Below are 22,109 nucleotides of genomic sequence, written 5' to 3'. Positions count from 1 at the left end.
ACTAATTATCTGTTTTCTTAAACATTATTTGTACTTAATTCTTTTATTTCTTTTTTATGCTCATTGTTAGTATATAAGAATTATTTTGTATCCATAGCTCTTGGTTAAATAAATTTAATACCATGTGGTAGCTGATTTTTAATTGTCTGGTATCTACTAAACAATTTGAAAATAAGAATCTCTAGGCATAAGCAAAATAACTTGATTTTACAAAATAGTTCTTGGATTTATACTTTGTTGAATGACTATTTAACTTCCATGGATTATCTTATTCTAAGTGGACTATTTATTTTTGTGCTTGAATACCTTTTTACCAACTGATACATACATTTTATATTAATAACAAGATTGACATAAAACATAAAAGTATAGATATATATATATTTAACAATTGCTACATCATTCTGTAGTTGATACCATAAATTTAGTTGTTTTAAGACATTTTTAAATGATATTATTTCTATCTTTTTGAGATACAGTTATCATAGAATATAATTTTTAAGGAGTGATTTATGCAGAAGACCTCAAAATGTAAAGTTAAAAACACAAACTTAACTTTCTGTATCAGTAACAAATAGAACATTATATGTGGTATGCATTTTTATTTAGTTCACACAAGTAATCAATCCTTTGCTTTTTCAGTTGGGGTGCATACATGCTGAGACCAGCAGGCACCAGTACATGGGCAGGGCTAGAGTCAATAAATGCAGCTTCACGTTTATACTGATTGGTAATTCATAAAATCCCCACAGGACTGGAAACTTGTTTAGCATAATAGCAAGTCTATATTCTGAGCTGTTTTCTTTCAATTGTATTGTTGGTTGCATATTAATAAACTAAATGTCAGCCAAGTAAAGGGACAAACATTAAAAATATGAATATCATTGTATCTAATGTTTTTCAAAAAGTACCATTTCAAATAAGTTGTATTTCTATTTAATTGCTTATTTTAAGTCATTGGGGAAATTTTACATGCTAAAATGAAGATCCCTGGTGTTCAGAAAGAATATGACATTAATTTATTTTTTCAAAAGCATTTTATATTGTTGGCTAACTGCACATGTATCAGTGGCACATATATAGAAGTATTTGTATATTATTTATTTTGCTTAGTTTGTATCTTTATACTAAAGACATCTTGTTTTCACCACTTTGCAAAAGCATGAGATTTCCAAAAACAGCATATGTGGTTCATTAATTGGTCTTAGAGAAAGCTACCTTTTGTTGGTAATATATTATCTGAACTTACATATATTGTTACAAAAATGGTAAAATGTACTAAGTTTTTAACCTGTGTTTTCTTTGTAAATAGAAAGAAAGTTTTATATTGATAAAAACAGGTAGATTAAAATGTATAAGATAAGATATGAAAGTGTTTTTGTTTGAAAATCATTTGTGAATTCTCCACACACATTTTAAGATAAATTTATTTTGAAATTATTGTCATTCTCATTGTAAACGGACATGATGCCATCCTTGTTATTGTCTTGATTCTTTTTCTGAATATTGTCATGTACTGAATAATTAATCTTTAGATTAGAATTTAGGTTACCTTTAAACATGAAAATGCATAATGAATATGTTTAATTCACATATGAACAATTTAACCTGATGAAATAGAAAATTACCAGAATTTCTACTTCTAATACTTCAGAAAAATACTAGCTTTGTAGACACGTTACAACTCTTAAAATTATTCTTTGAGCGAGTGACATAAAACTTGTTATTTAAGTGTGTGTTATCATTTATTTATTAAATGACTAAATACTTTAAGTATTGAATATCATAACACATACTGTACCTCTGTAATGCCAGAATTGAATCTTTGATGGCAGGAAAACTTTTTTGTAACATTCCTATTTCTTTTCTTTCTAGTTGGTAGCTGGCAGTGTCGTGATGGCTTTTGAGGAAGTCTGCCCGGATAGAATAGATCTGATTCACAAGAATTACCGCAAGCTCTGTAATTTACTAGTTGATGTTGAAGAATGGGGACAGGTTGTCATAATCCACATGTTAACTCGATATGCCCGTACACAGTTTGTCAGTCCTTGGAAAGAGGTAAGTGTGGAATAATCTTCCACTTATAAAATATACTAAGGAAATGGATGAACTATAAAAATGTGTACAACAAAATTATGAGTACTAAAACATAGACACTGTCTTTAAGGAGATCTCATTTTTCTCATGTTCTTTTGGAAAGCAGGGAACAATAAAAATGCAAGGATAATTGGTAATTATTTTGGCACATGGTTGATACCTACAATGGCATGCTGTATAAAATTCTAGGTTATTCTACTTAAAATCAAAGTATATTTTAATTATTCATACATTAAAAGTCTTATGTCACATGGGCTCTTAATTCAGTCTTACTGATCATCTGTGCTTTTGTTTTATAAAGTTAACTTGATCATTGAGCAAAGTAGACTTCTGATGACACTTAGCTGGTTTAAGCAATATGTCTATATGCTTCAGAAATCTTGGCCTTTTCATGTAAGTGGTAACTTTGACAAGATATTTTTGTTGCTGATACCTAGTTGTTTGATTTTAGTTCCTTTCCAGAATGCTATTCAGATTTTTTTCCTGTTGTGTAGGTTATAGGAAATTTTATGCTACCTAGCCCTCGTTACTATTTAACAAAACATTTTTATTTTTATTTTTCTAATTTTTTAAAATCTTTGCCTGAGAATATATTTTGACCTAGAGAGAGAGGAAGGGTGAGGGTAGAGAGAGACGGAAGGAGAGAGACAGAGAGGGAGGCATCCATATAAGAGAGAAACATCGATTGGTTCCCGTATGTGTCCTGACTGGAGATTGGACCTGCAGCCTAGGTATGTGCCTTGAGTGGGCATTGTACTGACAACCGGGCATGGGATGATGCTCCAACCAACTGAGCCACCTGGCTAGGACTTCAATGAATTTTTTTCTTGTACTCTCCTGCCACCCTCAAATTATTTTAGTAGCTATATGCAAATGATCTTTTGCTTTGTCATTTTGTAGAAATTGGAGTTAAAATATATACATTATTTACTATATCTTCTAAAAATATGTAACAAATTTTAAAGCTGTCTCTGTAGTTTGTTCTTTTGTTCCGTAGGCTCATTTTAGATAAAATGAGCTGTCTCTGTAGTTTGTTCTGTTCCATAGGCTCATTTTAGATAAAAATCCATGTTTAAAGCTATTTGCAAAACAAAGAAATTAAGTTCTGCACTTCCATATTTATTTATACTTTGGATAGACAATTTGAAAAAGTGGGACTGTATGCATACTTTATTTTTACATATTAACTCTGTGAACTTAATTATTACAAACATGGGAAGAGCTCTGGTCATTGTCCTGGTACACTGAAATTGGGCTAAATTTCTTATCTTTGTCACTTATTTGCCATCTGACATAGGCTTTATTTTAAATTCACCAGTTTCCAAGGGTACACCTCTGCCCTCAGGGTGCTGCAGTACTGCCCCTGGCACAACCAAGGGGTGGGGCTCTAGACCCTGCAGTTTGCTAGGCCCCTGCCCCTGTTCCAGAGCAGGCTTCACCTTTGCCTGTCTCTTGTGTGCAGCGTTGCATATGATTTCCTTTGAGAAAGTTTCCTTGGCTAAAAGAAAAGGAAAAATCTCACTGAAATAGAAGATTCGTCAAGGTTTAATTAAGTATAATTATATGTATTCTCTTTTGTAAAATCTTTTTTAAAAAGATTTTTATTTATTTATTTTTAGATGGGAAGGGAGGGAGAAAGAGAGGGGGAGAAACAGCAATGTGCCAGAGATACATCTTTTGGTTGCCTTTCACACACCCCCAGCTGGGAACCTGGCCTGCAACCCAGACATGTACCCTGACTGGGAACTGAACTGGTGACCTTTCTGTTCTGAGGCTGGCACTCAATCCCCTGAGCCACACCAGCCAGGGTGATGATTATATACGTATTTCTAAAACATTATAGAAGCAATTCAAGCACATGGTAAAATAAATGTCTTTTCATAATTTCTCGGTAGACCCTTGAGATGCATTTACTGGCAACCACTTAATTTCAGTTGTTCTAGTGGGTTTAATTTTTACTTTGGATAGCACGTAATTTAAAATAATATCAGTTGACACCAAAATAATCAAGATAACACACTTGTGTCTCATTGGATACATATATGTTCTGTTTATTACCAGTGGGCATGATTGGGAAAGGTCATCCTTTACAGTGGTATTAAAAGTAAGGGATTGTCAAAGATGTTAGACTTTTAGTACAACTACATTTTACAAAAATAAGGTTTAAATGATTACATTTTAATAATTATTTGAGTTATTGTCATTCAGATCATGCCATGCTCATCCTTTCATTCACTCCATCGCAGACTTCCCTGTGGCTAGTTATGGTTCTCTTTTACAGAGAAACTTTTGAGTGAGCAGCCATGTCACTTTTCGTCTTGAAGACTTTTTGACTTAAACTTTAAGTTGCATCCAGCTTTTTAGGACTACATGTGGTAATTTAACTTTGAAACTTGGCAAACTGAATTATAAAGCAACATTTGACCATACATGGAAGAAACTGAGAAGTATTTTGCATTTATATCTGTTTTCGTTTTTCACTTTTTATGTTGTAAGAAGCATACCGTGAAGTAAAGTACTGTTCAAGAGTATTACAGAATAGAAAGGTAAAATGGAACAGTACTCTAGCAGAGTAAGTGCTGAGTCCTTACCATCCTTTTTAAAAAAATATTTTTTTAAATCCTCACTCAAGGATATGTTCATTGATTTTAGAAGAGTAAGGAAGAGAGAGAGAGAGACAAAAAAGAGAAACATGAACATGAGAGAGAAACATCAATTGGTTGCCTCTTATCTGTGCCTGGAATGGAGATCTAACCCACAACCTAGGTATGTGCCCTGACCGGGAATTGAACCTGTCACTCGTATAGGATGGGACGAAGCTCCAACCAGTTGAGCCACCCAGCCAGGGCATTACCATTCTTTTTTATCATTTTATCATCAACACTTGAGTACTTTTTTTTAAAAAAAGACTTTATTTATTTAGTTTTAGAGATAGGAGAAAGGTGGGAGATAGGGAGAGAAACATTGCCCTGACTTGGGACCAAACCTACAACCCAAGTATGTGCTCTGACTCTGATTGAACTCGTGACCTTTCACTTTGTGGGACAATGCCCAACCAACTGAGCCACAGCAGTCATGGCAATACTTGAATACTGTTTAATTTTTTAAAATGAAATCAGCAGAGTAGACAGGTGTTCATTTTAGTACCCCCATCCCATTATACCTAGCAGACAAAAATCATTTGCATAAAATGCTATGCGAACATCACCTTATGCATGTATATGATACATGATATGGTATATAAAGGGCCATCACTTTATGATAGATAAAGGGCCATTTATCTCAAAGTGAAGGAATTTGCAAGTGAGAAAAGTGTCACTAAAATAATGTATTGATTTGTTGTATAAAATAAAAAACTGCCTAAAATATAAAATTCATTAAAATTAAGAGGCTTCCTTCTCAATGCTAAGAGAAAATGTGAAAAATAATACTGTTAATACTTTGTATTTAGCAATTTAATAGTTTGCTGTACTTTCTTATATAGTATTTCATTTGAGATAGGGCAGTGGAAATTATTAAATCCATTTTATAAGTGACCCACCTAAGGTAATACTGCTTTTAAAAGGTGGAACCAGAAATGTAAACAAAGTAAATAATCTGATGCTTATATCAACATTCTTCTTTTTATATTCTGTAACCCCATAACTTTTAAATTAACATATCTTTTTGCTACTTTAATATATTTCTGTGTGTTTGCTTATTCTGCTCCAGTCAAAGCTCATTTTGAACCTCCCCAATCCATAGTATTCAGACATTGCCATTAGCTAACAATTATAATTAAATTTACTTTTCACAAAGGTGTTTCTCATTGAATTGTCTAAAACATTTATTTATGTTTATGTGCTTGAAAGCTAGCAAAATTGTTTATTTGAGGAACTAAAAGTTAGTGGAAATACTTTTAAGATGAGCTGATATACATGCATTTGTCAGTAAGTTCTTAAATGAATACATCATATACAGCCAGGTTTCTTCAGAGGCAGAAGAGATTTTTAATTTAGCTTATTTGCATCATTATAGATCAGTATTTAGGCTGTTTATATGTAAATGTATGATTTGAGGAACAATTAAGTTTTGACAAAGTAGATTGCAGTCATATCAATTGCAGTTCATTTTCTATAATTTTTCTAACTGACATCTTTGATGATAAATAGTGGATGCAAAGTCAAAGCCGATTATACAGCCCTAGGAATTCATGGGACTGTCAGGGAGAAGACCGATTGACTTTAAATTTACATATTAATGAGAAGATTTGTTAAGAAGGTGCTTGACTATAGAAAATAACAGCGTATTTATAGGGCACGGCATTTTATAAATAAAGCTGATGCAGGAAAATGGAAATTAAACCTTTTAGGTTAATAAATTCGAGAGACTGCTGAAATGCATGTTTGCATTTTTATTTTCTTAAACTTACCTTACTCTTTGCAGTCCGTGTGGATTGTTTTTTCATTCTAGGTCAAGTTTGTATAATTTTCAAGGATATAAAATTACTTAAATATTTTCTTTGTGTTATTCAAACCTATTAGGGTAGAATACTTGAAGCATAAATGTAAATCTCTAAGACTAAAGTTGCTTTTATGGAAGTAATGGACTTTAAAAAGTGTCATAAAATACCAAGTAAATTTTAAGAGTGAAAAAAAACTCTTGTGGCATTAATTATCAACTGAAATAAAACTGGTGCTGGGGACTGACAGGAACGTTTTTAGTTTCATTAATGCAGTTTTTTAAACTGGGACTTTCTTAAGGAGGTAACAATTTTGCAAGAGATATCAAAATATTTTATTTTAGTCATTTGGGACTTAAAATTTTATATATTCACAGTTCTTTTTGCAAATGAATCCAGGTAATACAATTTCGGTAGCACTATGTATACCTTTTGAAATTTGGCGTAGTTAATCTACTTTTATTTCTCTCGATATATCAGTATTTAATTTTAAAACCTTATATAGGTGTAAAAAAGTTCCAAGTTTAGAATTTTTTAAAAAGAACATTTCAGATTCATTTCTTAAGCTTTTTAGGGATAGCTATTGTTGCATTCACCAACCGCGAGAACAAATGTCGGAGACTTTCAGGGTTCCAAAGATGTTACTTTATTGTCCAAGTTTAACCTGCGCAGGGGCGAACTCTCCAAAGTGTCTGGAGACACGGTGCCCGCAAGGGCTGCAAATGAGAGTCGCGCCAAACGCTTACAGGCTTAGGGTTTTATGGAGGCGTGCAAGCAAGCTGGATACAGAAGCAGATGTGGCGGGTTAGCGGTTGGCTCAGGGGCACAATAGGGTTACTGATTATTGGTGAGTTGAGCTCATGCACAGGGGTAAAATTTCCCTCTCTAGTGACTGTCCAGATGGCTATCTGCCTGACTAACCTTGTTGCTCTTAAACCACATCCTGGAACACACCCTGCTCTTTCGGGCGTGTCCCGGAGCCTCTTTGCGTTAGTTAGTAAAGCACCTTTTGTTTCCTTACTGCTATGTTCTGGCTAGTTCCCCTTTGCCCTCAACACTATAAAATACGAACTTAGCAGAACACACACGAAATTCGTACACTGTACATAGTTCTCGATTAGCAAGTTTTGGAAAAACAATGGTACTTTGGGAAAGGGTTCAAGATTTCACATTTAGGTCTTATCTGAGAAGGCCTAAGTGTTAGAGATTATTTTTTATTAAATTTTAATTTTCTTACAGGTTAATTTTCTTTATAAATTTTGTATTGTTTCTTACTAGTGGACTGTTTGCTAATCTTACTACTCTGTGGAACTTTTAAGAAACAAAATAGTGAGGAGTTGTAGAATCCATGCTTAACAATGTGAGTAAAAAGGCTTTTGTGTGTTTTTTCAGGCAACTATTGATGAAGGGTTCAATGTGCAGTTTAATAGGAAACTGGACCATGTGCTGATACTGAAATGTAGTCTCCCTTCCATTCATAAGTTATGAAGCATTCATTTAAAGATTCCTTATTCTTTTGTTCTTCATAATTTATTTTTGATTGGAATTTTTTTAACTCATGAAGTTCCATTTTAAAAATATTTTACATTTGCCCTGGCTGGTGTAGCTCAGTGGATTGAGCACGGGTTGTGAACCAGAGGGTTGCAGGTTTGATTCCCAGTCAGGGCACATGCCTGGGTTGCAGGCCAGGTCCCTGGGCAGTGGGGGGTTGGGGGATGGGGGGTGTGAGAGGCAGCCACACATTGATGTTTCTCTCTCTCTCTCCCTCCCTCCCTCCCTTCCCCTCTCTAAAAATAAATAAATAAAATCTTTAAAAGAATAGCAAAATGGGAAAGTAGATCTCAAAAATATGAGTTCTACTTCATAAAATAAAAATTAAAAAAATATTTTACATTTTATCTAAGTAACATGTACATGGTTTTTAAAAAGTTACATAATACTACAAGTCTTGTAAGAAACATTTTTTTGTCCCATACTTCCCCATACGTGAATTAGCTACCTCAAGTTCTTCATGGCTTTTGTGTGTATCTGTGTATTTAACTTTTTCCATTTCTAAATAATACACATAGTATTTCTGTTTCTTCATTTATCAGTTTTAGACATTATATTTTGACTTCCTATTATGGAAATGGGGAATTTAGCATTCTTGTAATATATTACCTCATAATTCTACTTTCCCTGTTTCTTCTTGCCATATAATTATGACAATTTCAACCATTGTGTATTGTTCATTTAATTATTACTTTATGAATATTACTTATGCTGTATAGTAACATTTTTATCTTTTCCTGTGAAACTTTTACTTCTTCCTAAAATAAAAAATTGTGTCACTTTTAATTTGCTTAGTTTACTTATCATGTCACTATTGCAAAGCATTCCAAATTCTCTATTGTGATGTTAAATTCTTTAAATGTTATTTTAGATAAACTTATTGAGATACTCCTAATTGCCTACCTAATATCAATTCTTTACTTTTCCTGCTTTTAAAATAACAGAATCCATTTTGTTTGGGGTAGTGATATAACCAGTTAAAAATAATCAACTTTCCAACGTCCTGATACTCCCTTGGACTCAGAAATGTCTGAATTACCCAATTGTGGAAATTGACCTATTTGCAGAAATAACTGTTTGGCATTCTGGGAAACGATGGCTTTATGACAGACTTACTTCACATACATTACTTTGTCTCTTCTCATTATTTATTCCTGAAATGTATGTGTGATTAGAGGTGCAGCAGCCAATATTTACAATTATGAGGATAAAGCCATACTCTGGAGATGGATGGAACTGAAAATGAAAAAATGTTTTCCTTATGGAGCTACCTTACTTGGTATATACTTGAATATAGTCCTAACTAGTATAGTTGTTAAATACATGAAGTATTGCAACAGCTTCGTATTCTTCTAGGGAACATACTCTTGGAGGCTGTACTCTCCTGTTCTAATCTGGTTGCTTGCTACACAGCTGTTTTTCTGGAACTTAATTTCCTCTCTCTTTTGTGTTAAATCCCCTATGTCTTAGGGATTCCTTTATATAGTGTCATCTTTTCTGGTTTTTCTGGTTTCGATAGAGTACATCCTCCACTATCTTATTAACGGTATGTGGGTTAGAGAGAGTTTCAGTGTCACTCTCAGGTTGACCGAGATTTTGCCTGGGCTTTTGGATCATGATTCTCTTAGGTGTAATATGTTTTAAATGTCTTGTCAGTTTTGTACTTGACATCTTAGCTGGATATAATTCTCTTGGATGATACCTTTTTTTCCCCCTTCTTCTGGGAGCTTTGTAGCCATATCTTTTGCAGGTAACTTTGATATTTTTGTTTGTGTCTTCAAATCTGTTTATTTTTAAAAAGATTTTATTGATTTTTTTTTAAAGAAAGGAGAAGGGAGGGAGAAAGAGAGAAATCTCTCTCGCATCCCCTCAACTGGGGACTCACCCCACAACCCAGGCATGGGCCCTGACCAAGAATGGAATTGGCAACCCTTTGGTTTGCAAGCCAGCGCTCAACCCACTGAGCCACACCAGCCAGGGCTGTTTTCTAATTTTTTAATCTTTGAAAATTAGTGAGGTTGCATCCTCATTGTGGGTCATTCTATATATTCTGGATATTCACTTCTTTCTTTCAGGGAATTAAAATTTTTCTTTTTCTTTGATGCTCCAGGAATACTAGTCATTCTATTTTATGATCTTGATCTACTCTCTGTTATCTTTTTAAAAAATTGCTCTAATATTTTCATTTCTAGTTGGATTTTTATTATCTCAAGTCTTTGTCAAAGTAATTTGATTTTAAATGATCTAATTTTTTCTTGGTTTGGTAATAATAGTGCTTTAGTCTTTATTTGTTCAGTTTCAACCTTATATTTCCTTTAGCTTATAGTTTTATCATCTCAGTCTATAGTTTTGTCATCTTATCTTTGAATTTATGTTTTTCTGTCTTTATGTTCTTAGTTTTTGGAGAATTTACTTTTGATATATAGGGGATTTTTTTTTCCAGAATGATTTTTTTGCCTGTCTTTTTTCCCTCTTGTGTTGTTAATATGTTGCTTTGTTATTATGCCCTTTTTATATTGCAAATACTTGGGATGCTCTGATATAAATATTTTATTTGTTCTAACATAGTGTGGCTTCTTAATTCCATCCACCACACCTAAAGACAGTTTGTTTCTTTCAGTTTCCATTTGTGATGTGGATATTTTATGCCTTATTCTTTTTGTTTCAGTAGCCTTAGGACATTTGGGGAAAGGATTAATTTCTGGAATAGTAAATTCAGTCTCAGCAGAGATTGAAGTCTTTGTTTAGAACACTTGGGTTTTTTTTCTGGAATTTTCTTTAAGTATATTTTATTGATTATGTTATTATACTTGTCCCATTTTTTCTACCCTTTATTCCCCTCCCTCCCCTTAGTTCATGTCCATGGGTCATACATATAAGTTCTTTGGCTTCTGCATTTTCTCTACTATTCTTAACCTCCCCTGTATATTTTGTACCTACCATTTATACTTCTTATTCCCTTTACTTTTTCCTCCATGCCCCTCTTCCCCTCCCCACTGATAACCCTCGATGTGATATTCATTTCTGTGATTCTGTTCCTGTTCTAGTTGTTTGCTTAGGTTTTTTTTTTTAGGTTCAGTTGTTCATAGTTGTGAGTTTGTTGTTATTTTACTGTTCATAGTTTTGATCTTCTTTTTCTTAGATAAATCCCTTTAACATTTCATATAATAAGGGCCTGATGATGAGCTTCTTTAATTTGACCTTATCTGGGAAGCGCTTTCTCTGTCCTTCCATTCTAAATGAAAGCTTTGCTAGATAGAGTAATCTTGGATGTAGGTTTTTGCCTTTCATGACTTGGAATACTTCTTTCTAGTGCCTTCTTGCCTGTAAGTTTTCTTTTGAGAAATCAGCTGACAGTCTGATGGGTACTCCTTTGTAGGTGACTGTCCCCTTATCTCTTGCTGCTTCTAGGATTCTCTCCTTCATTTTAGTCTTGGCTAATGTAATTATGATGTGCCTTGGTGTGTTCCTTCTTGGGTCCACCTTCTTTGGGACTCTCTGAGCTTCCGGGACTTCCTGGAAGTCTTATTCCCTTTGCCAGATTGGGGAAGTTCTCCTTCATTATATTTTTCAAATAAGTTTTCAATTTCTTGCTCTTCAAAAATGTATTTACAGTAGTTCACATGGAAAATAATATAATTAATAAATAATAAACTCTTTTGTATACTCACAACTATAAACCTACTTTTGCCCCATCCTGTAATCTGTTATTTATTTAGCTATATCTAAAAGTTGATTGATTTTTTTTTTTAGAGAGAAAGAGCTATGTATAGAGAAATATCAGTTTGTTATTCCACTTATTTATACATTCATTGGTTGATGCTTATTTATACATTCTTATGTGTGCTTTGGCTAGGGGTTGAACTCCTAACCTTGGCATATTGGGAGGACACTCTTAACCAACTGAGCTACTCAGCCAGGGTCTCTATACACACCTTAAATCACTGATACGTGTTAAAATTGCTGCCCTCCTTCTGGATGTTGCAAGTCTTCAACAGAGTCTAGAGTTCCGTACTAGTTACATCAGACAGACTCTGCACATGCATTGTTATATAGGTGCTTTGGAGAATGTGGTAGATACTGTTGGTTGTTGCTAACAGCCAATCTGCATTTAAAAATGTCTGCTTCCTGGCAAACAGATTTTCTACAGGGATTGAGCAACCAAGTATTTTTGAAGAAGCCATGTTGTACTTACTCCCCAGACCAGACTAGTGTAGTAAATGTTAATTACATTTCCAATGTAGGTGATGAATTCAGGAATGGGCATGTAATGCATCTGGCTAATAGGAAGTAATGGGAAATATCAGAAAATTGGAATGCAGAAGGATGTCTGAGAAAAGTTTACTTTCACATGAACAGTTTGAAGACATTTGACTTAAGGCTGAGATATACTTCATGGACTTACAGTTTCAGTCCTCATTGATGGAATAAACTGATTGAATTAACTATGTAGGAAATGATTTTGGGAACCAACAAATTAAAGGCCCTATAGGGCAATCGAAGGTAGGCAAAAACTTGTGAGGACTGTACACATGAAAGACTGAAATATTAAGTTGTGAGATTTGTGATTTTGCAGGTTTTTGGCTGAGGGCACTTTCCCCATGTAATAATGGGAAAAAGTCACACCCTAACTTATCTCGGTGCCAGAGAACAGATTTGAAGGCTGGCAGAAGACCAAAAAAATTGGGGGGGAAGTTCCAAAAGGGTGCAGGAATCTTGGAAGGATGAAACCTCTGGAAATGATGTAAGCACCATCCAAATCCTTGGCTAACCTACACTTGTGTGGGGAGAACTGCAGTTAATTTAGGCAAAAGCCAGCATCTATAAGATAAAAGATCTGAGTGGAAGTTGCACTTGCTTGCCAAAGTAGGGTGGACAGAGGTTCAGATTTGAAACCAGTAAAATGCCAGTTATAACAGATAGTAATATACTTCAGAGGAATGCAATGTAAGTAAGAATTTTGTAGTGTGTGGCTGATCATACCCAGAATACAATTTTAAAATATTAGTGGCCATAAGCAAAAGCAATAATTGGAGCTCAAGAGAGAAAGCAAACAATAGAAAGTAACCTGATGATAATCAAGAAGAAGCAATTGCCAGACAAATAAAGCAGCTATTACATAATATGTAATACATTACACATATATAACAACATGTTACATATACTATATAGTGTATAGTGTACAATGTATACTATAATATGTGTAACATACTACATAATATAATATGTAATGTGTGCTATAATATATATAGTATGATATATAGTATATATTATAGTATACATAGTATATGTGTATAGTGTGTGTGTGTGTGTATATATATATATATATATATATACACAACATACTATAATATACATACTATATATAATATTCCAAAATATAAAAAGCAACATAGTTGTATTAAATGAGTAGATGAGGAATCTTAACTAGAAAATTAACTATATCAAACATTCTCATAATAAGAATGTTTGGTTCTTTCTTAACTATAAGAACTTTCTTATAGTTAAGAACCAAACAGAAGTTCTAGGACTGAGAAATAAGGTGATTAAATTTAAAAAACATACTAGCTGGGCTTAACAACCAAGAGGAGAGAGCAAAAGAGTCAAGAAACCTCAGTGTAGATCAATAGAAATTATTTGATCTTAAGAACAGGCTAAAAAAAACAAGTGAAGAAAGTGAACAGCTGTAGAAATATGTGAAACAATATCAAGCAGAATGAAATCCTTGTAACTGAAGTCCCCAAAAGAGAGGAAAGAGTGAATAGAACAGAAATAATACCTGGAACAATAAAGGCTGAAAAATTCTCAAATTTAGTTTAAGAAGAAAACCAAGATAAAATAAGCATACAGGTACAGGAACTCCTCAACCTCTCGAGCAAAAATAAATAAAAAAGTCATACCTATGCATATCATAGGTAGGCTTCTAAAATCAAAAGAGAGAAAACAGAAGCAGACAGAGATACACGGTGCATCATACACAGAAGAACAGTGATGTGACCAACTGCTGATCAGAATCAGTGGGGTCAGAAAACAATGGACTATTTCCTACCTTTCTTCCTCTGTAGGTTTTTTGCTTTACTTTTTAATGTTTTTTGCTTTAAAAGTTTTTAAATTGGTGTTTCTTGGACCCTTAGTCTCCTACCCTTGCTTTAGTAGAGTGCAGATATTAAAATTCTCATAAGATTAAAGAAATGAAAAATACTTTACCGATTTCTCCCCTTCACAAATATCTACAAGTATTCCAAAACCTGTGCTGTAACCCTGTAACCTTTTAAACATGTTTGAAAGGAAAATTATATTTACCAATTTCAATTTGTTAGTGATTTACCTTCTCTTATATATAGTCTTTTTATTTCAGGGGTGAAGACAAGGAAGAAATGAATACATAAGGAATTATAATTAGTTCTTCTGAGATTGGTCTTAATCATATTGCATAATTTATGATTGAATGAAATCTACTCCAAAATACATTTTACTTAAAAGAAATTATTTATTTTCCATCATTAGATTGAAATTGAGATTAGCTAGTTTTCAAATAATTGGGACCTTGTGTTTGTTTTTTTTTTTTCTTTTTTGGGATGTCTTGGAACCTTTAGGCCTAAGTTCAATGTGAGTCATGAGTATATTTTACTTCAGAGAAGTTTGGGAAAATGCCTTATGTAGATTCTGTTGTGGGGGCTCTGCTCACAGACTGCCCCCCCTGGCCCCCCCCTTCACCAGGGATTAGAATAAATTTACCAAGACATGATCTGCTTGGGGAGGAAAGGTGGCTGATCTCTCAAAGGAAAAGGGCCTTGAGGCTATTCCTCAGTGGGCTTTTATTGGGTTCAGTTCACAAAGGAGTACAGGTAAAGCTAATCAATCATTGCCAGGCAGCAAGGATCAAACAATAGATAACATTCAAAGAACTGTGAGGGTTTATTCTGAGTCAGGATCAGTTAGCTAAAGGGCCATAAAACTTTGGGACTTGCCATTGGCTAACCAGTCGTCTGCCCAGGGCCAAGCAGAGTGAAGTAAAAGGGGGCAGTGGCCTGCGCCCCTGCCAGAAAGATAAGCTTTGTCCCCTTAGTGGCTTATGGTCCCAACCTCTCTTTATTCAGCCTTAGCCATGGGGTGGAGGGTTACAGCTTTCCCAACAGATTCTGCAGATTTCTCAGTTTCAAAAGATTGGAAACTCCTGCATTCAGAAAACTTGTTTCTTATGTTGTGGAGCTGAACATAGAGTCATGGAATCGAAAAGAAGTGTTGTGGGCAGTGAACACTGAATTTTCATTGTGGCTCAACACGAAGTTACTGGGCACAGGTGTTTCTGTAATTGTGATGTATTGGGGGAGATTCAGTGTTCAATGGTCCTCAAACCCACACTTCCACCTGTGTGGTATAATGGTCACTGGGCTGTGGTATAAAACATGTAAAACGAACAAAGCAGTTACCTCACAGGAAGAAAAAAGTCTCAATCCAGTATTCATATTCTTGGGTGGTTTTATATAGACCTGATTTGGGGGGAAAGAGATGACTTTTTTTTTCTTTCAGAAAAATACTAGATTTAATGTTTTATTACACATGAGATATTTTTCTCCTGTAAGGTATGCCATACATATTGAATAGCTGTTTCAACAAAGTGGTTATGATAATGCTATTCTACCTACTCTGGTCTGGTCAGGTGCATCTACTCCAGTGTCAGATGTACCACCAATATACCGCTATGGTATCTATGGACTGAATGTTTCTGTTTCCCGAAACCCATACATGGAAGCCCTAACCCCCAGTGGGATGGTATTTGGAGGTGGGGGACTTGGGGAATAGGTTTAAATGAAGTCATAAAGGTGGGGTCCTCATCATGGGAATAGTGCCCTTGTAAGACAAGACACTGGGGAGCTTGCTTCTCCTCTTTTTCTCTGCCATGTGAGGACATAGTGACAAGGCAGCCATATGCAAGCCAGAGGAAGTGGGCTGTCATCAGGAACTGAATCTGCAGGCGTCTTGGTCTTGGACTTCCCAGCCTCCAAAGCTGTGAGAAATAAATGTCTGTTGTTCAAGCTACCCAGTCTGTGGTGTTTTGTTTAGCTGCTGGAGCTGACTCCTACAGTAAGAGAATGTTTGATATATTCCTCTGTATAGCTTTAACCAGTGTATAATAGTCCGTGTCCATAGCAGACTACGGAGATTTTGTCCTGGTACAAATCTTAAGATGATGTGAGGCGATGGAGGAATTTTGAAGGGAGGTGGGTATATCAGTATCTTTTTTTAACTATTATAAATGCCAAAGGGGGAGATAACAGAGTGAAAGATAATGTTTCTGAGGTAAAATCCTGCCCCACCACTTTTAATCTCTGAGATTATTGACAATTCATATTAATAGTGTGCCCCTCATTTTTTCTTCTGTTAAAAAGATAGTAAATATTGCTTTGCTTTACTTCATGAGCTCGGTTTAAGGATTCAGTGAGGTATTTGTTAGAGTACTTTGCTAATATTAGAGATTATTTCAGGTGAAGTTGAATCTTTTCATAGGCTTATTTTCCATCTATAACTCTTTGGTGAGTTGTCTGTTCAGGTCTTTTGCCCCCTTTAAATTGAGTTATTTACTTTCTTACTGAGTTTTAAGAGTTCTTTGTGTATTTTGGGTAACTGCTCATTATCAGATGTGTCTTTTCCGAATATTTCTGCAAGTCTGTGGTGTGGCTTTGCTTTGTCTTGACATTTATTTTGCAGAGCATTTTTTTTATTTTAATGAAGTCGAACTTATCCGTTGTTTCTTTCATGGGTCATGTCCTGGGTGTTGTAACTAGAAATCATCATTATAGCCAATGTGATTTAGAGCTCCACATAGGTTATCTTCTAGAATCTAATAATTTAAAAGATATTTGCTTATAAACCTTTGAGTGGATTTTTAATTACTTAATTTACTAGAGGGGAAAGAAGGGAGGAAGAGGAAGGGAGATGTCAGTGGAAGAGAGACACATCAGTGTGAGAGAGAAACACTGATTGATTGCTTCTCCTGTATGCCCTGACCAGGGACTGAACCCACAACCTAGGTGGGTGCCCAACCAACTGAGCCACATTGGCCAGGGCCTTTTTGAGTGAATTTTTGTGATGCATTTAAGGAATATGCCTATTAATTTTTTTGCACATAGATGTGTAGTTGTTTCAGCACCGTTTGTTAAAAAGACTAAGTTTTTGCCACTGTATCGCGTTTGCTCCCTTGTCTATAGTGAGTTGACTGTATAATATAGTTAAATATGTGAGTCTATTTTGTGGCTCTCTGTTCCATGAATGTCTGTTCTTTCATTGATAGAACCATCTTGATTACTATAGCTTTATAGTAGATATTGAAGTCACGCTCACTGTTTAAATTTTTAATTATGAAAAAATTTAAGTATACACTAAAGTAGGCCTAACATTAATGAATCCCTATATGCACATCACCTAGCTACAACTTTAACTGTATCTCCTTCCCACTTTTTTAACTTTTTATACTCATTGTATGAGTTTTACTACAAACATTTTATGTATTTGTGTTCTCAATAAATAGGGTTCCTTTTTTAGTCACTTAATAGTTTTCTATCAGGAAGACTCTTTGGTTGTTTGAGATATACATCAACTTGGAGTATGGCTTTAATGCTGTCATAGAAAAACATTTTAATTCTCCAGTACACACTTAGATGATATTAACAGAGTTATTTGAAATTCTTTGTAAGGAAGACTTGACTTCTCCCTGATTTATTTATTTTTTAGTCATTTATTTATTAGTATGGACTCAGATATTTATTTATTCTTTGGGTTATAAACTAATATTATTGTTATTATTATTAACTTATTTTTTTGCTCAAAACTTGCAGCTCCTGCCTTAGGGAATTTGTTTTAAATACTGATGATCTAAATTTATTTTTACTGCTCTAGCTTTAGGACCAGCTATTTCCCAAGGGGCAAAAGAGTAGGTTTTATGGGTTTATTAATGTTTTTTTACATCAGTCTGATTTTTGTCAAGGTTTCCATTTATTTGTAATAATCATTGACATTGTGGTTTTAAAAAAGTGCCAACATAAACCACAATATAAAATGTTGTAATTAATATCCAGTAGAAACCCTATGTATGGTAATGCTTTATTTTTCCAGGCTTAATAGAGACAACACATGATAATTGATTATTTTTGCCTTTTTTGACTCAAATACTTCAAAAACAAGTTTCTGTTTTTCTGTCCCTTGATAGAGAATGCAAGATATTTCTTAATATATTCTTTTTAAAGTTTTACTTTTTATTAACCTGTGTATGAGGAAACTAGACTGTTAAGATGGTTTAAATTATATACATAATATACTCTGAATAAGGACTTAATTTTAACTATTGTAGAATACCATCTTAAGGCTTCACAACAGCTAGGCCAGCTATATATGAGAGTCTTTTGTACCCAGTTCCAAACTCACAGATGTATTACATAAATTGAGACTGCATAGTATCAAGTTCTAGATAAGAAATATATTAGAATGCACAGAATAAGTTTCAAAAATTAACCAGTTCAACTGAAAATAAAATATTTCTAAAATATTGCTTTCAAATACACGTGGTCATTCATTAAAATTGGGTTATCTTCTTTTATATGGGATATTGGATGTTATACAGTTAGTATACTAAGCTGCGCAAATGAGAATTTTCTGTAGGTGGATTTCAACATCTTTAAAACACATTTTACGTATTTACTCTTAAGCAGATTTGTCATCTTTCTCAGTAAATCTTGTTCACCTTGTTTAACTAACTTGTGTTTTTAGATAAGGTGAAAAAAAGTTATTTAATTATTCATTAAAATGTTAATATTAATTAAACTCTTCAAAGCTATCTAAAATATAGAGTTCTCACTTAATCATCTGGGCTCTTATCCCTAAGAGAGCACGAATCTTCCTCAATCTGATCTACCCAAATATTATACCTGTAAAATCAGTCAAATTTGAAAAAAGATTGCCACATTAACTCTATAAGTAGATTCTGAAATTATAGTTCTTTATATCAAAATGATATTAAAAAGTGGATCTGACTTTTTATAAAAATCATACCGTATTGAAGCCCCTGCCAGAATCTCAGTCTTATCACTTAATCTCTTGAAGGTACTTTATAGTCCATTTTAAATTCTTGTCTGTTGCGCTCATTTCCTAGCATTCCATTTGTTTTTATTGTTTTTCTTGGTTTATAGTCATAGCACTGTCTTTTTTATATGTGTATTTAAAATTTTTTGAAGTAGAAGCGCATGATGCACGTACATGTGCCAGAAGCAAATGGCTTCGTGCATTTTCACAAACTGAATACACCCATGTAACGAACACACAGGTTAAAAAACAGAAACTGTAAATACCATTCAGTAGCGTCCCTCTTTACATGTTCTATTTAATATAATGACACTACCTTTTCTTCCCTCCCTTCCTTCTTTCTTTCCTTCCTTTGTGATAAATGGTGGAAGTAGTTTGAAGCTTTGGATGATGGAATTTGGTTTGCTTATGGAATATTACTAGGTAAGGGTACCAACAATGACTTCATTTAATCACTGAAATTACAGATCAATATGATTAAAAGCTGGGCTTTAATTTTATCATCTTTATTTCCTAGGTTATAGACTCTTAGCTTTTAAACCAAAGACTAGATGAGTTGTTGCTTTTTGGTGGATCCTGACTTTTACTTTCTCTTTCTGTATTTTTGTTAATCTCCTCAAAGCCTACTCAGCTTTTAGGCCTTTCAGCTTCCTGTTACGTAGTAGCGCATGCTCTTTTGGGGGGTGGCAATTACAAATGTCAGTCCAATTTCTCGGCTTACTACTTCTGGGTCTTGCCTACATAATTTATCTCTGTTCTTTTAGCTCTTTAGGGCCTCCAGACAGGTGTGTTTTATGTTTTTTTCCCCTAGCTCTTCTAGTTCTCACTGGAAACATTGTTCCAAATTGCCTATTTAGCCATTACTGGAAGCAAACTGTATAATCCTATATGACCTGTTTTTAAAAGTGATCTTTAAAGGCTTATTTATAATGACATTTTGTCACTAGGGTTTGTAACTTACATTAAGCATCTATAACTATGATTAAAGTTGTTTCAATGTAAAGAGTTCCCCAAACAGTATATTATGTTTCAAAATGAAGCAATTGTGTAAGAACCTCACTATATAGTTGTAAACTCTCAAATGCGAGGCAGTTTCTTTTCTGAATGATAATTGTAGGGGGAACTTTTCTTCGTATTTGGCATCTAGAGATTTTTGATTTGAGGTAAGTAATAGTTTCTATTACATGGTATCTGGAAAGAAAATTTCTTAATAAAAGCAGTAATAGCTACTGTTGAGTGTTTAATATGTACCAGGCACTGAATGCTTATATAACTATCACTGAAATAATCTTTATAAACACTTTTATAATACACACACACACACACACACTGCTTTTATTCCCTTTTACAGATGAGTAAATTAAGACAGGGAGAGTTCAAGTAATTTGTCATGGTTATTGGGACAGCACTGATATTGAACTGGTGTGACCTAGTTCACCCATTCTAGTTATTTATAACTTCCATTCCTTTTGGGCTAATGTATCTTCTGATGGGTTGAAAGCCCGAGAAAACAGCCAGCAATAATAGAGATTCAGATATCAAGTTATTGGAGATTGGTTCCCATCCTATGCAGAAGTCTTATTTTGTTCATTTCATTAACCTCTTATAAATGTTAGCCCTTCATTTATCAATTAATTTTTCCTTTTAGTTCAGACTTAGAGAATAATGCAGTTGGTGCATACAAACAGCTAGTAATTAGCAAAGCCAGCTATTGTAAAAAGTTATGCCATGACGTTCTTATTCACAAGTAAATTGAAATGTCATAAAAAGTTTAAGAGAGCCCTGGCTAGTGTAGCTCAGTGAGTTGAGCACGGGCCTGAGAACCAAACAACCACAGTTTGATTCCCAGTCAGGGCACATGCCTGGGTTGCAGGGCAGTTCCCAGCAGGGGACTCACGAGAGGCAACCATACATTGATATTTCTTTCCTTCTCTCCTCCCCTTCCCCTCTAATGATAAATAAATAAAATCTTTAAAAAAAAACACCTTTAAAAAAAAGTTTAAGAGAAAATTTTCTTTGAGGGGAATATACTTTTAAAGAATAATTGATATCAATAACTACTATAGGTATTAAGCAACATATTTTTCATGTTTGTTACCCTATAATGCTATTGTTAAAACTTAATACTATTTTCAATAATCCCTTTCATTTTAGGAAATTGTAATTATAAATATTAAATATTATGAAAGTGTTAATTTATAAATCTTTAATATAACAATTACGGTATATTGATTTGTAGAACTTTTCATTAATAGCTTTTTAAGATCTTTGACTCTTGTGTGGAAAAAAATGGCTTTACAGGCAAATTCTATCAAATTTCCAAAGAAGAATTAAAACCTATTCTTCTTTAACTATTTCTAAAAAATTGAAGGGAACACAATGCTTTCACAATTGTTTTCTGAAGCCAGTATTACTCTGATACCAAAAACTAGATCAAGATATTAAGAAAAAAAGAAAATTACAGGCCAGTATTTTTCATGAACACAGATGCAAAAATTCTCAGCAAATGTTAGCAAACCAGGTTCAAGAATATATTTAAAGCATTATACACCATGACAAAGTGGGATTCATTCCAGGGGTACAGGAATGAATATCCATAAATAAATTAATGTAATACATCAAATAAACTAAAGGATAAAAACCGTATGACCATTGCAGTAGATTCAGAAAAGACATTTGACAAAAGTCAGAATGCCTTTATAATAAAAATTCTCAATAAAATGGTTATAGAAGGAACATATCTCAACATAATAAAGGCGATATTATGACAAACCTATACTCAGTAGTGAATATACTCAGTGGTGAAAACTGAAAGCCTTTCTTCTAAAATCAGGAATAAGATAAGGATACCCACTATCTCTGCTTCCAATAACCTAGTATTAGAAGTCCTAGCCACAGCAATAAGACAAGATAAAGAAATAAAAGGTATCCAAATTGGAAA

At 33.9% G+C, this 22,109-nt stretch overlaps 1 protein-coding gene across 1 annotated transcript in view; it reads left to right on the top strand.

Annotated features, from left to right (window-relative positions):
- Positions 1-22,109, top strand: part of AP3B1 (adaptor related protein complex 3 subunit beta 1) — a 242,885-nt gene that overhangs the window by 57,239 nt on the left and 163,537 nt on the right. Inside the window, exon 7 of the mRNA XM_037032382.1 lies at positions 1,876-2,058. Within this exon, the coding sequence (XP_036888277.1) occupies positions 1,876-2,058 (183 nt within the window). The remainder of the gene's footprint in view (positions 1-1,875; positions 2,059-22,109) is intronic.

The sequence above is a fragment of the Sturnira hondurensis genome, unplaced genomic scaffold (genome assembly GCF_014824575.4).
Source record: "Sturnira hondurensis isolate 20B ecotype Veracruz unplaced genomic scaffold, ASM1482457v3 Scaffold0021354, whole genome shotgun sequence".
In the NCBI taxonomy this organism is placed as follows: Eukaryota; Metazoa; Chordata; class Mammalia; order Chiroptera; family Phyllostomidae; genus Sturnira; species Sturnira hondurensis.
Note: the sequence above shows the minus strand (reverse complement) of the source record. Positions and strands in the feature narration are given on the sequence as shown.